The sequence below is a fragment of the Balaenoptera ricei genome, chromosome 19 (genome assembly GCF_028023285.1).
Source record: "Balaenoptera ricei isolate mBalRic1 chromosome 19, mBalRic1.hap2, whole genome shotgun sequence".
In the NCBI taxonomy this organism is placed as follows: Eukaryota; Metazoa; Chordata; class Mammalia; order Artiodactyla; family Balaenopteridae; genus Balaenoptera; species Balaenoptera ricei.
Genome location: NC_082657.1, coordinates 51775753 through 51788630, shown reverse-complemented (window position 1 = coordinate 51788630; position 12878 = coordinate 51775753). Strand labels below are relative to the sequence as shown.

General features: G+C 51.0%; 2 protein-coding genes across 2 annotated transcripts in view; both read left to right on the top strand.

Moving 5' to 3' along the window:
• Positions 1–9024, top strand: part of TMEM231 (transmembrane protein 231) — a 29440-nt gene extending 20416 nt beyond the window's left edge. The window contains exons 6-7 of the mRNA XM_059904668.1: positions 211–506; positions 8943–9024. Coding sequence (XP_059760651.1) covers positions 211–506; positions 8943–8981 — 335 coding nt within the window. The 3' untranslated portion in view covers positions 8982–9024. The remainder of the gene's footprint in view (positions 1–210; positions 507–8942) is intronic.
• Positions 8951–11759, top strand: LOC132353455 (carbohydrate sulfotransferase 6). Its single transcript, XM_059904666.1, has 2 exons — positions 8951–9018; positions 9852–11759. The coding sequence occupies exon 2, from the start codon at positions 9868–9870 to the stop codon at positions 11053–11055; it is 1188 nt and encodes a 395-aa protein (XP_059760649.1). The 5' UTR covers positions 8951–9018; positions 9852–9867; the 3' UTR covers positions 11056–11759.
• The last annotated feature ends 1119 nt before the right edge of the window (positions 11760–12878 follow it).

Below are 12878 nucleotides of genomic sequence, written 5' to 3'. Positions count from 1 at the left end.
CCACGTCTGAAAGCGCCTCATTGTGCGCGCTCCGCTCGGGCAGGCAGCGCAGAGCAGCGCCGCGGGCCGCCGGCGGCCGCCCAGGTAGCGCGGGGCGCGGGGCCGGGCACCCAGGGGGCTCCGGGGCAGGAGGGCCCGAGTCTGTTTCTTGTCCTTGCCCCGGGACTGCTCCGCCAACGTCGCATTCTTACGACACCTCTCTTTTTTCAGGGGAATCCTGCCCTGTTTCCTGGTTCCCGCCGCCTTGGGTCTCCAGGTGCCTCCAATATCTTGGTATCCGCTTCCCAAGTCCATGCCTCTTGGAGCCCTCTCCCCGGTGTCACTGGGTGCCCCTTCATAGCCTTGGGACCCTGCGGAACAAATCAGCCGCAGCGGACTCTCCCGGCGAGGAGACAGAGCGGCTGTGGAGAGGAGCTTGGAAAAGACGTCCAGGAGCCTTTGCTGAGACTGGGGCCAGAGGCGTCTGCCTCCCGCCGCGCCAGTCGGGCTGGGACGCCTCGCTTGGGGTACGTTGGTTCGTCCTCTCTCCGCGCGGGATGCCCACACCCTGCGCGGCCTGGGCCTAAGCCAGTGGCACAGCTGGGAAGGCCCTGATCTTGCAGCCGGGTCGGCTGTGCGAGTTGGAGCTGAGGGTGGTGGTAGCGGTTTTATCAGAACGTGAAAAGAGCATTGCCGCCCCAAGTGCGGGTTGGAAAGTGTCTTCCTGGGGCTTCAGCTGCGCAGGAGATCACGGCTTGGGGATCCCTTGTCTCTTGAAACTTGAGTTTCAAAGGGTATGGCTTTAATCTAGAAAATTCTCCAAGGGCTTTTTCCAGGGAACTCTGGAGGAAAAGCCGCTCGGTGAGTGAATTTGGAACCAGATCCAGCTGAATGTGAGTCTGGCGGGCCCAGCTCCTCGCTGCTGGATCTTGGGCAGCAATAGAGACCTCTCTCTGCCTCAGCGTAGGTGCCCAGCAAATGTTAACTCTCTTTCCTCTTCCCTGTTGTACTGGAGGCATGAGGATGGGGAAACTGAGGCCTCAAGAGCAGAAAGGACTTGGCTGAGGTGAAGCCATGAGTGAGTGAGCCAAGTACCAGAGCTAATAAGAAGAGCATGCTGCGCAGGGAGCGTTGGCTGTGCTCAGGGTTGCATTGTTCCATTTACTCCTCTCGGACCCGTGTGGTAGGCGCTGTTAGAGCCTCGTTTACAAGGGAGCCAACTGAAGCACAGAGAGGTTAGGAGTGACCTGCTCAAAGTCACACACCTCACTGGTGGTAGAGCGAGATTTTAACCCAATCTGGCTTCAGGAGCCAGACTTTTAGCCATTATTCACTGTCTTCTGTTTTGTATGTAATGCCCCTGCCTAGGCTTGCCACTTTCTGCGGCTAGGGTGCTAGGGTCACTTGGACCTGGTTAGGCTATTGTCCTTGAGCTTTCCTTATGAAAAGGCTTTCCCTTGGATTCACTGAATATAGTTGTGACCCAGGATTTGGGTGATTCCTGAACAAATACTTATAAGTGTACTATGTGCCAGACATTGTTCTGAGTGCTTTATAAATATTAATTCATTTACTCTTCAAATCAAGCCCATGAGTTAGGTTATATTATTTCCCCTATTTATAGATTTAAAAAAAAAAAGGCACAGAGAGGTTAAGTCACTTGCCCAAGATCACACAGTAAGTGATCAAGTGGAGTTCACACTCTTAGCCCCTGTGCTGCTCCTACTCCCTCTAATGAGATAGGGTCCCACTTCTAGTCTAGTAAGGGGAGTTAGGTACAGAAATGCATGAACAAGAGTATTCTGGGTGGTGATAGTAGCATTAACAATGATTTCCCCATATCACCTAATACTCAGTCCACATTAAAACTTCTCTGATTACCTCACAGATATCTTCTTGCACTGGGTTTGTTCGTATCAGAATCCAAACAAGGTGCACACGTTGTCTTTGGCTGTTTTGTGTTTTGAGTTGTTTTCTTCTAAAACAGTCCCTTCCTTTTTTCATTTTATGTCATTGACTTGTGAGAATGATTTACTTTTTAAAAATAAATGAATCAAAATAAGAGATTAAAAAATAAACCAGAGAACATTCCAGACTATCCCTGTATATATAAGAGAGCTCAGTCCACACCTGGGGGAACACAAAGGAACGTGCAAAACATGCACCCTCTACACCCATTCCCTGTGTGTGTTACTGCAGAGAAGAGGTGGGTGCCCCAGACTTTAGGGCACTTCAGCCGTCAGGTGCTGTGATTTAGACCAACTTAGGTGCTGTATAAGGTGTGCTTTGAGGATCCCCAAAGCTCAGAGCCAGGGAAAAGGGTTTATGCGTTGATATCTGCTCATCTGCTCTGAAATGCCCCCGGGGTGGCTCTGAGCCAAGGAGACTTGAGGCTCCTTTCCCAGACTAATTTGATTTCATTTCCCAATAGATTCTTGCAGGCAGATCTGTTTTCTCCAGCAGCATCTGGGCTGTGCGACTGTAGCCTCCATGCCTCTGGCTGGTGCCACACAGCTGTTCCTCAGGGCAGGCGCAGAGACGGCAGATGTGGCCAGGGCTTAGGGCCAGGCACGTCTCCTGCCACAGCCTGGCCCAACCCACAGCCCTGAGGCTGAGTGTGGGCTTGGGGGCCTTGACAAGCCCCTCAGGTAGTTCCTTCCCATGCCCCTCTCCTCTGGCCACCTGGGTACTCAGGTCAGGTGGGAGATGGTTTGCAGGCACCTCTCTCCCTGCAATGAAAGCTGAAGTAGGCAAACTCCACCCATGCCTCCTTGAACCAATGGAATAGAACTGATAATTTATGATTGACAAAGTAATAAAAGTCTCTTGGAGGCCACCTGGAAAATGCAGCAAAGCAATAACAAGGAAAAAAATTACCTGTAATCTGGCCATAAAAAGATAGCCACTGATATTCAGCATGCATCCTTCTGGATTTCTTTCTATACATAGTCGTGATTTTTTTTTTTTTAATAACAGCTTTACTGAGATATAATTCACATACTTTAAAGTTCACCCTTTTAAAGTTTCCAGTTCACTGGTTTACAGTAGATTCAGTGCTGTGCGTTAATCACCTCAAGGTTCATCTATGTTGTAGCACATATCAGTATTATTTATTGCCAGATAATATTCAATTATATGGGTACACCCCATTTTGTTTATCCATTCGTCAACTGATGGACATTTAGGATGTTTCCACTTTGGGGCTATTATGATTAACGCTGCTGTGAAAGTTCATGAAGTTTTTGTGTGGACATATGTTTTCAGTTCTCTTGGATTTATGGTATTGTAGAGTGGAATCACTGGATCACATGGTAGCTCTATGATTATCTGAGGGACTACCTGTTTTCCACAGCAACTGCACCATTTTACATTCCCACCAGCAGCATATGAGGGTTCCAGTTCTACCATGTTCTCAGTAACACTTGCTATTATTCGTCTTTTCTCTTATAGCCAACCTAGTAGATGGGAAGTGGATGGGTATCTCATTGTAGTTTTGATTTGCATTTCCCTAATGACTAAAAATGTCAAGCATCTTTTCATGCACTTATAGACCATATATACATCTTCTCTGGAGAAATATCCACTCAAATCTTTTGCTTATTTTATTTATTTATTTATTTTTGGCTGCGTCGGGTCTTCATTGCTGCGTGGGGGCTTTCTCTAGTTGTGGCGAGCAGGGGCTACTCTTTGTTGTGGTGCACAGGCTTCTCATTGTGGTGGCTTCTCTTGTTGAGGAACATGGGCTCTAGGTGCGCAGGCTTCAGTAGTTGTGGCACGCAGGCTCAGTAGTTGTGGCTCGCGGGCTCTAGAGCGCAGGCTCAGTAGTTGTGGCGCACGGACTTAGTTGCTCCGCCGCATGTGGGATCTTCCTGGACCAGGGCTCGAATCCGGGTCCCCTGCATTGGCAGGCGGATTCTTAACTACTGCTCCACCAGGGAAGTCCTTTTGCTTATTTTAAAATCGGGTTGTTTCTCTTTCATTGTTCAGTTGTAAGAGCTCTTTATATATGGGTATAAGTCCCTTGCTCTATATATATATGATTTGCAAATATTTTCTCCCATCTCTGGGTATCCTTTCAGTTTCTTGATGGTGTTCTTTGATGTTCATGTATTTTTAACACAATTGGATGTTTTGTTGTGTTTTTTCCACTTGATATTATATAGTGAAGTGCTCTAAAGTTAGACAACTGGGGTTCATATTCTGACTTTGCTGCTGTGTGGGTCCTTTAGGCAAGTGCATAAATCTTTCTAAGCCTTAGTTTCCTCTTCTGTAAAATAGGGATGAGCATCAGATGCACTTCATAGGGTTGTTGTGGGGTAATCCTGATTTAATAATCAGAAGATGGGTGGGAAAGGCTTGGCATATAGGAAGCCCTCAACAGGTAGTATTAACTGGTGTTCCATGTTTCCCACTCCACTGTAGACACCCATCTTTCTCCTCCTCTCTCTCCCCTTTTCTCCCTTACTGCTTTTTCCTTGTCTCTTGCTTTTCTTTTCTCTTTCCCTCTTCGTCTTTCCTCCTCTTTCTTGCCCTCCTTGTCAGCCTTCTCCGTAACAGATGCCTTGGCCTCCACTAGAGCTGGTTTGCCTCCAGGGATGGCCCTTGACGCCTAGAGTCCACGCATCCCTCATCCGGAATCTCTTTTCTTTAGCCTTTGGGATTCCTGAACAGGGATGACCTCCAGCTGATGCCAAAATGAGAGAAATCTGAGCCAGGGATTTGTACCTAGTATTACCTTTCACTCCCTTAGATTCTGTGCCAGGGCTGGGGGAGGCTGGTGACCGGAGGAGCTGCTGAGTCAAGGGCAGGCAGAGCAGAGCTACAAGTGAGTGCTGCCCAGAGAGCTGGATCCCTGGGCTCCTGCCCGGGCCCTGCTGCGACAAAGCCTCCCCTGTCCTGTAGCTCAGTGTTCCCATCTGCACATCAGGTAGAACAATAGCACCTTCCTATGTCTCTCAGGCCAAGAGTTAGTCAGGGATGGTTAGAAGCTATCGAAACTTTAAGATGCTCAGCAGAAAGAGATACGGGACAAGTGGAGAGTTACTCCCTTTGGATTTGGATAACAGAGGACCTGATATCAATTCAGCAAATATTTATTTTTATTTTATTTTGTTTTATTTATTTATTTATTTTTGGCTGCCTTGGGTCTTCGTTGCTGCGCATGGGCTTTCTCTAGTTGCGGGGAGCGGGGGCTACTCTTCGCTGTGGTGCGCGGGCTTCTCATTGTGGTGGCTTCTCTTGTTGTGGAGCACGGGCTCTAGGCGTGCGGGCTCAGTAGTTGTCGCTTGCGGGCTCTAGAGCACAGGCTCAGTAGTTGTGACGCACGGGCTTAGTTGCTCCGAGGCATGTGGAATCTTTCTGGACCAGGGCTCAAACCCGCGTCCCCTGCATTGGCAGGCGGATTCTTAACCACTGAGCCACCAGGGAAGCCTCAGCAAATACTTATTAATATCATCGACTCACTCACACTTTGGGACAATCCCTGACATGACACTTAACTATCTTATTCAGGCAGGATTCTTAACTTTTTTTTTAAAGCAATCCAGTGATTTTAATGTTAGGTTGTTTTTTGTTTGGAAAAAATAAGAGGTTACTTTACAGTCTCTGCTTCCTGAAATGTGGCGTCAGGCTTAAATAGCTGGATCCTTTTTTAAAAAAATTTTTTAAATATTTGTGGCTACGTTGGGTCTTCATTGCTGCATGCGGGCTTTCTCTAGTTGCGGCGAGCGGGCTTCTCATTGTGGTGGCTTCTCTTGTTGCGGAGCACGGGCTCTAGGCACGTGGGCTTCAGTAGTTGTGGCGCACGGGCTCAGTTGCTCCGCGGCATGTGGGATCTTCCTGGACCAGGGCTTGAACCCATGTCCCCTGCATTGGCAGGTAGATTCTTAACCACTGCGCCACCAGGGAAGCCCCTGGATCATTTTTTTAAAATTGATCCCACTCTTTGAAAGCCTTATAATTTGTAGGCACTGAATTTATGACTATACAACTACTGTTTCTGAAAGGACAGGAATTAAAAAGCTGCATTGACCTCCCACCAGTGCAGGACCAGTTCCAGGTTCTCCCATGTGCCAATGGGCAACGTGTCTTAGTGGCCTGAATACACAGGATCCCAGCTCTCTACTATGCGAGAGCTAATCTTGCTGATCTTGGATACAAAACAAGGCCTCCAGGCCTTTTGATAAAATTGATTAGCATTTCTCTCTGCCTTGTCTTGTTAATTGAGATTTTACAGGCTATCATATTGGCCATTATTATAGAAAGCAGGATAGAGCCCTTTTCCTGCCTCTTAGTCCCTTTTCCTTCCCTCCAAATTACTGTATTTACGGAAACAATATGCTTCTGTAAGTAGGACACTTTCCTTTTTTTTTTTTTTTTGGCTGCGTGGCTTGTGGAATCTTAGTTCCCTGACCAGGATTTGAACCCGGAACCCAGGCCCTCGGTAATGAAAGCACTGAGTCCTAACCACTGGACCACCAGGGAAGTCCCGACACTTTCCTCTTCACATACTTCTTACTGAACCAAATCTGTTTCATATTCCTTGAGGCAGGTACTGTTTCTCTAATTATAATTTTACACAAATGATGTTCTATGTATAGTGAGGGGGAGGGAATAAAAGAGGTTTAGGGAAATTCAAGGAGCAGTTCTGGGTAGATTGTATAGAATAGGGCAAGTACAAGTTGAAAATCCTGGGCTGTGGCCCTGTCAGCAGTGTCTAGCTGTGTGAGGTCCAGGAAAGCATGTATCACTAGGTTTTGCTTTCTTTAACAGAAAATCTGCAATGAATGGGACTGGGTTCAATGGGATGATTTCTTTCTTTTCTTTTTCTTGAGACACTGTACGTACAGCCTATTTGGCCTTCCTTCAGACCCTTGAACATGAAATGCTTCTTCTCAGAGCCTTTAGAGATGCTGCTTCATCTAACTGACTACTCCCAAACTCTTCTCTCTGCCGGTTCCTCACACAGCCCTTCCCATAGTTAATCCCTACTCATCCATCAGAACCCAGTTCAGCTAGTACTTCCTAAGGAAAGATTTCCCTACTTGCCCTTAGCTATGGGCTCCCATAGCACTGTCCGTCCCCTCCATTACACTTAGTGTGCCCCTGAGGTGGCCGTTGAGTTGAATCACCTCGCACTTGAGCTAATTTATGTCAGCAAAAATGAGTTAGAGTTTCCTCCCTCTCCTGCACCCTGTTCTCGGGAAGCACACCCTCGAGGAGAGGAGGTGACACGTGCGCAGAGCAGGTGGGTGGCTGCTGACCTCCTCTTCAGTGTGATCCACGAGTGGGCGAGGCATCCAGGAGGCAGTTCTGGACTCAGCAGGTGACAGAGCTGTTGGGCGTCCTCCACCCGATCCTGCAGCCTCCTGATAAGGGGAAGGAGTAGATATGGGCTCTGCTCACGGTTTAGATGCCAGCTTCCTCAGTGGTGAGGTGGACAGTGAAGGTGGCTTGGTGGGGAGCAAAAGGAAAGAGGAAAGAAACTTCCAGGTCCTTCCCTTCCAAATCAGCTCATCCTTGAGATCATTGCAGGAGCAGCAGTGCAAAGAGAAGAAAACTCTGGGGCCTCGGGGTGTGGGAGCTGGGCTCAGTGTTCCTTTCACTCTGTAGGACACTCTGTGGGACACTTTTTAAAATTTTTTATTTTTTTTAACATCTTTACTAGAGTATAATTGCTTTACAATGGTGTGTCAGTTTCTGCTTTATAACAAAGTGAATCAGTTATACATATACATATGTCCCGATATCTCTTCCCTCTTGCATCTCCCTCCCTCCCACCCTCCCTATCCCACCCCTCTAGGTGGTCACAAAGCACCGAGCTGATCTCCCTGTGCTATGTGGCTGCTTCCCACTAGCTATCTATTTTACGTTTGGTAGTGTATATATGTCCATGCCACTCTCACTTTGTCCCAGCTTACCGTTCCGCCTCCCCGTATCCTCAAGTCCATTCTCTAGTAGGTCTGCATCTTTATTCCCGTCTTGCCCCTAGGTTCTTCTGACCATTTTCTTTTTTTTTTTCTTTTTTTTAGATTCCATATATATGTGTTAGCATACGGTATTTGTTTTTCTCTTTCTGACTTACTTCACTCTGTGTGACAGTCTCTAGGTCCATCCACCTCACTACAAATAACTCAGTTTCGTTCCACACTTTTTTTTTAAATTAATTTTTATTGGAGTATAGTAGATTTACAATGTTGTGTTAGTTTCTGCTGTACAGCAAAGTGAATCAGTTATACATATACATATATCCACTCTTTTTTAGATTCGGTTCCCATATAGGTCACTACAGAATATTGAGTAGAGTTCCCTGTGCTATACAGTAGGTCCTTGTTAGTTATCTACTTTATATATAGTGTGTATACGTCAATCCCAATCTCCCAATTTATCCCTCCCTGCCCCGGGGTGGGGTACATTCTTAAGATCCACTAAAGGACTCAGGGGTGGTTGGGGGCTACAGGGGGCCTGGGAGAATCTGGGATTCCAAGCGTAGGTGACCTCAGGGGTCTTATCTGGGTGGAGACTTCCCATGGTTCCTCCTCTCCAGACACAGCTGAACGCTGCAACAGTAACATGGGGCGTGTATGGCACTTTACCAAGCCCTTTCCTCGTATGTCTTCGTAGCAGCATCCCTCACAAGAACCCTAAGGTCAAATGTTATCATCCCCATTTTACAGAGGAGGATATTGAGTCTTGGAGAAGTTAAGTCATTTGCCCCAGGGTTCACAGCTTCTGAGTGGCATCAGAGGAACTCAAACCCAGCAGGAGAGACAGTTATTTCACTCCGATCTGGAAAAATGTATCCAGCTGCCTGCTGGTCTGGGCCCAGCTCCAGCCAGGGGCAGGACAGCTACACTCCCACCCGTGGGGAACTTTCTGTCAGTCTGGGAAGGCCGAGCCCTCCCAGTGTGCAGGGCCATCTCCTCCTGTGGGACTCTGACCCAGCTTCCCTCCTGCTTTCCCAGGCCCTGAAAAACCTCCAGGCATCTCCCATGGATCTGTGATCGAGGTGGGCAGCTCTCCCAGCAGCCCTGGACAGCAGTGAGTAACCTCAGCATGGAAAGGGGTCTGACTCTGCCCTCATCTCTCCCCTTCTCTGTCTCCATCCTACCTCTCCTTTAACTGGTTTCTTCTGCAAAATTACACGAATCCAGAAGGATATCCTCCCTTGGGAATCCATGCATCCTGCAGCACTTCACTCTGCATGGGTGAGAGCAACGGTCGCTGTTCTTTGTCTATGTGTTTATTTTGAATAACAAAAGTTGTATCTGCTTTTTTAAAAAGTCAAACAATGCAAAAGCACACTATGTAGAAAGTGCAAGTTTTCAGTTGTGAGAAATGCCCCACCCCTCCATGCTCATCCCAATACTCCAGAACCAGAATGAATCCCCTTTTTACAGATGGGTAAACTGAGTCACAGAGAGATGAAGTGTTTGGTCCAAGATCATAGGCTAGGAAGTGGCGGAGCCAGGGAGGGTTCTGCCAAATCACCCATCAAGCTATTTAGCTAAACAACCTACAACTGTTGCCCTAAAAGGAATTTTAAGTGAAAAGCAGGAATTCTGTTTTAAATATATTTCCCCCTCTGGATAGAAAGAAAAGGGGGCGTGGGGAGAGAAAGAGAGAAAAGGGAAAAAACACTGCCCATAGTATTGTGCAACTGGCCTTTGGCTCTGCAAAGGCTGGATCATGGCTCATGTCTTAAAGTCACATTCCCGGAAGGGCGCCCAACTGAGACGGCGGCGGCCTTGGGAGGCCTCCACAGGTGGGGTGGTCAAGTCCCGGGGCTGCTCCCTGGCAGCACCAGACAGGAGTTGGGGTGTGGGATGGGTGAGCGGGCCGCGGTCCCTGACGGCTGCACTCTCGCTCCGCAGGCCCCCGGCCGGCGGCATGTGGCTGCGGCGCATCTCCAGCACCGCGGTGACCGCGCTCCTGCTGGCGCAGACCGGCCTCCTGCTCTTCCTGGTCTCCCGGCCCAGGCCGCCGTCCCCGGTGGGTGGCGAGGAGAGGGTGCACGTGCTGGTGCTGTCCTCGTGGCGCTCGGGCTCATCCTTCGTGGGTCAGCTCTTCAGCCAGCACCCCAACGTCTTCTACCTGATGGAGCCCGCGTGGCACGTGTGGGCCGCTTTGTCGCAGGGCAGCGCGGTGGCACTACACATGGCGGTGCGCGACCTGGTGCGCTCCGTCTTCCTGTGCGACATGGACGTGTTCGACGCCTACCTGCCGTGGCGGCGCAACCTGTCGGACCTCTTCCAGTGGGCGGAGAGCCGCGCGCTGTGCTCGCCGCCCGCCTGCAGCGCCTTCCCGCGCGGCGCCATCAGCAGCGAGGCAGTGTGCAAGCCGCTGTGCGCGCGACGGCCCTTCGGCCTGGCCCAGGAGGCCTGCCGCACCTACAGCCACGTGGTGCTCAAGGAGGTGCGCTTCTTCAACCTGCAGGTGCTCTACCCGCTGCTCAGCGACCCGGCGCTCAACCTGCGCATCGTGCACCTGGTGCGCGACCCGCGGGCTGTGCTGCGCTCGCGCGAGCAGACGGCCAAGGCACTGGCGCGTGACAACGGCATCGTGTTGGGCACCAACGGCAAGTGGGTGGAGGCCGACCCGGACCTGCGTGTGGTGCGCGAGGTGTGCCGCAGCCACGTGCGCATCGCCGAGGCCGCCATGCGCAAGCCACCGCCCTCCCTGCGCGGCCGCTACCGCCTGGTGCGCTTCGAGGACCTGGCACGGGCGCCGCTGCCCGAGATCCGCGCGCTCTACGCCTTCGCAGGCCTGAGTCTCACACCGCAGCTCGAGGCCTGGATCCACAACATCACCCACGGGGTCGGGCCAGGCGCGCGCCGCGAGGCCTTCAAGACCACGTCCAGGGACGCGCTCAACGTCTCGCAGGCCTGGCGCCACACGCTGCCCTTCGCCAAGATCCGCCGCGTGCAGGAGCTGTGTGCAGGCGCACTGCAGCTGCTGGGCTACCGGCCAGTGTTCTCTGAGGACGAGCAGCGCGACCTCGCCCTGGACCTCATGCTGCCGCGCGGCCCGGGCAGCTTCAGCTGGGCATCGTCCACTGCCGAGCACTCGGGGCCGTAGCAGAGGCCCCCAGCTGTGGCTGGCGGTTGCCAGGGCCGGGAGACTCACGCGTGGTGGGGAAGGAGCTGGGGCGCACGAGGCCGGGAGTTTGGGAGGTCCCTCATGTAGTAGGAAAGGACCGACTCCCCAAACTATGTTTCTTTCTCCCCACTTCTTGTTTTTCCTTTGAATCCTCTTTAGGAGCTAGACTCCCGTCACGCACACTCTTCATGGAAAGCAGACTCGTGCCCCCACTTCCTCTGGGCACAGGGAATAAGTTCAGACGACTTGGCTCCTACTCCAGCACTTTCTTTCCCCTTAAGTCTCCCTTGGGATGCCTCATCCTGCAGCTGAGAAGGCTGTCCCGGCCCTGCCTGGGAGTGGAGGGACTCTGTGGTGAGCTGGTCCCTGAAGTCGGTGCATCTCCCCCTACACACACCCCGTGCCTCTGGCACCACACGCCACCAAAGCCAGTGCTTTTATGTTCACCTGTATCTTCAGTAAGAAATCAGCCAAGGTGCCTCTATCTTGTGGTCTCCCCTTAGTCTCTCTCTGCCCCAATCTCCTGGGAGCCCACATGCCCCCATCACCTGCCCAGGGAAGGTGAAACTTTGATTTGTCCTGACATGAAAGATCCTACCTACAGAAATAAACATAATTCACCTGTATGATGCAGATTAGAGTTTACAGCCTGTAAAGTTTGACAAGCAAAATTTAAAAGTGAAGGGACCTGTCCAAGGCCACACGATGAGAAGGAGGGTGAAGGGAGGAGGGGGGGGTTTGCTCCGGGGCCATAGTGGGGAGGAGAGGGCGAATCAGGCTTGCAGAGGCCTGTCTCCTGGACAAAGAAGGGTCAGGTTTTTCCATCTTATTTGCTCAAGGGATCAGCAAGCAGCCATGGCTAGGGTCGCAGCTGTGAGGTGAGATATGGGAAGTGGTGAGCTCTGGGTCCAGGGTGCAGAATCTAGGGAGCCTCCTAGATAAGCCTGGAGGGAGGCGGTGAGGGGGAAAGGTGGAGGGAGAGAAGGCTGGGCAGGCCAGGGCAGCAAGCCAGGCAGAGCGTGTGGCAGAGCAAGAGGTTGGCAGCAAGATCAGTGCTTGGAGGGCAAGTCACAGGGTGAATGTAACTAGATAAAGCTTGCCAGGAGCTTGGAAGAAAAAAGGCTCTGGAATGGTTGTCTTCCCGTGGTCCTTATGTGGCAGGCCCTGGAGAAGAGCAAAGTACGATTCCTAGCTGTGAGCCACAACACCTGGCTCTGGCAGCAAAGCATCTTATTAAATGGATGCTGGATTTAATAAAGGGGGGGGGGTAGGGGGATGCCGGATGTGTAGAGGGCTAGTCCTGAGCTCAGGAAATGAAAGCCAGCCATGCTTTAAAAATGTTTAAAAGAAAGGGGGGGGAGGCTTCCCTGGTGGCGCAGTGGTTGAGAGTCTGCCTGCCAATGCAGGGGACACGGGTTCGAGCCCTGGTCTGGGAGGATCCCACATGCCGCGGAGCAACTAGGCCCGTGAGCCACAACTACTGAGCCTGCGCATCTGGAGCCTGTGCTCCGCAACAAGAGAGGCCGCGACAGTGAGAGGCCTGCGCACCGCGATGAAGAGTGGCCCCCGCTCGCCGCAACTGGAGAAAGCCCTAGCACAGAAACGAAGACCCAACACAGCCAAAAATAAATAAATAAATTTAAAAAAAATTCTATGAGAACAAAGTTAAAAAAAAAGGGGGGGGGGGAGGGGAAGCTCACAGCACCTCTAGGAAGGACAGGGAAGCAGATTTGAGTCCACACAAATAGAATACCCCACATCACACTGGGATACAGAGTTGGTCTGGGGACTGACAGTTGCCA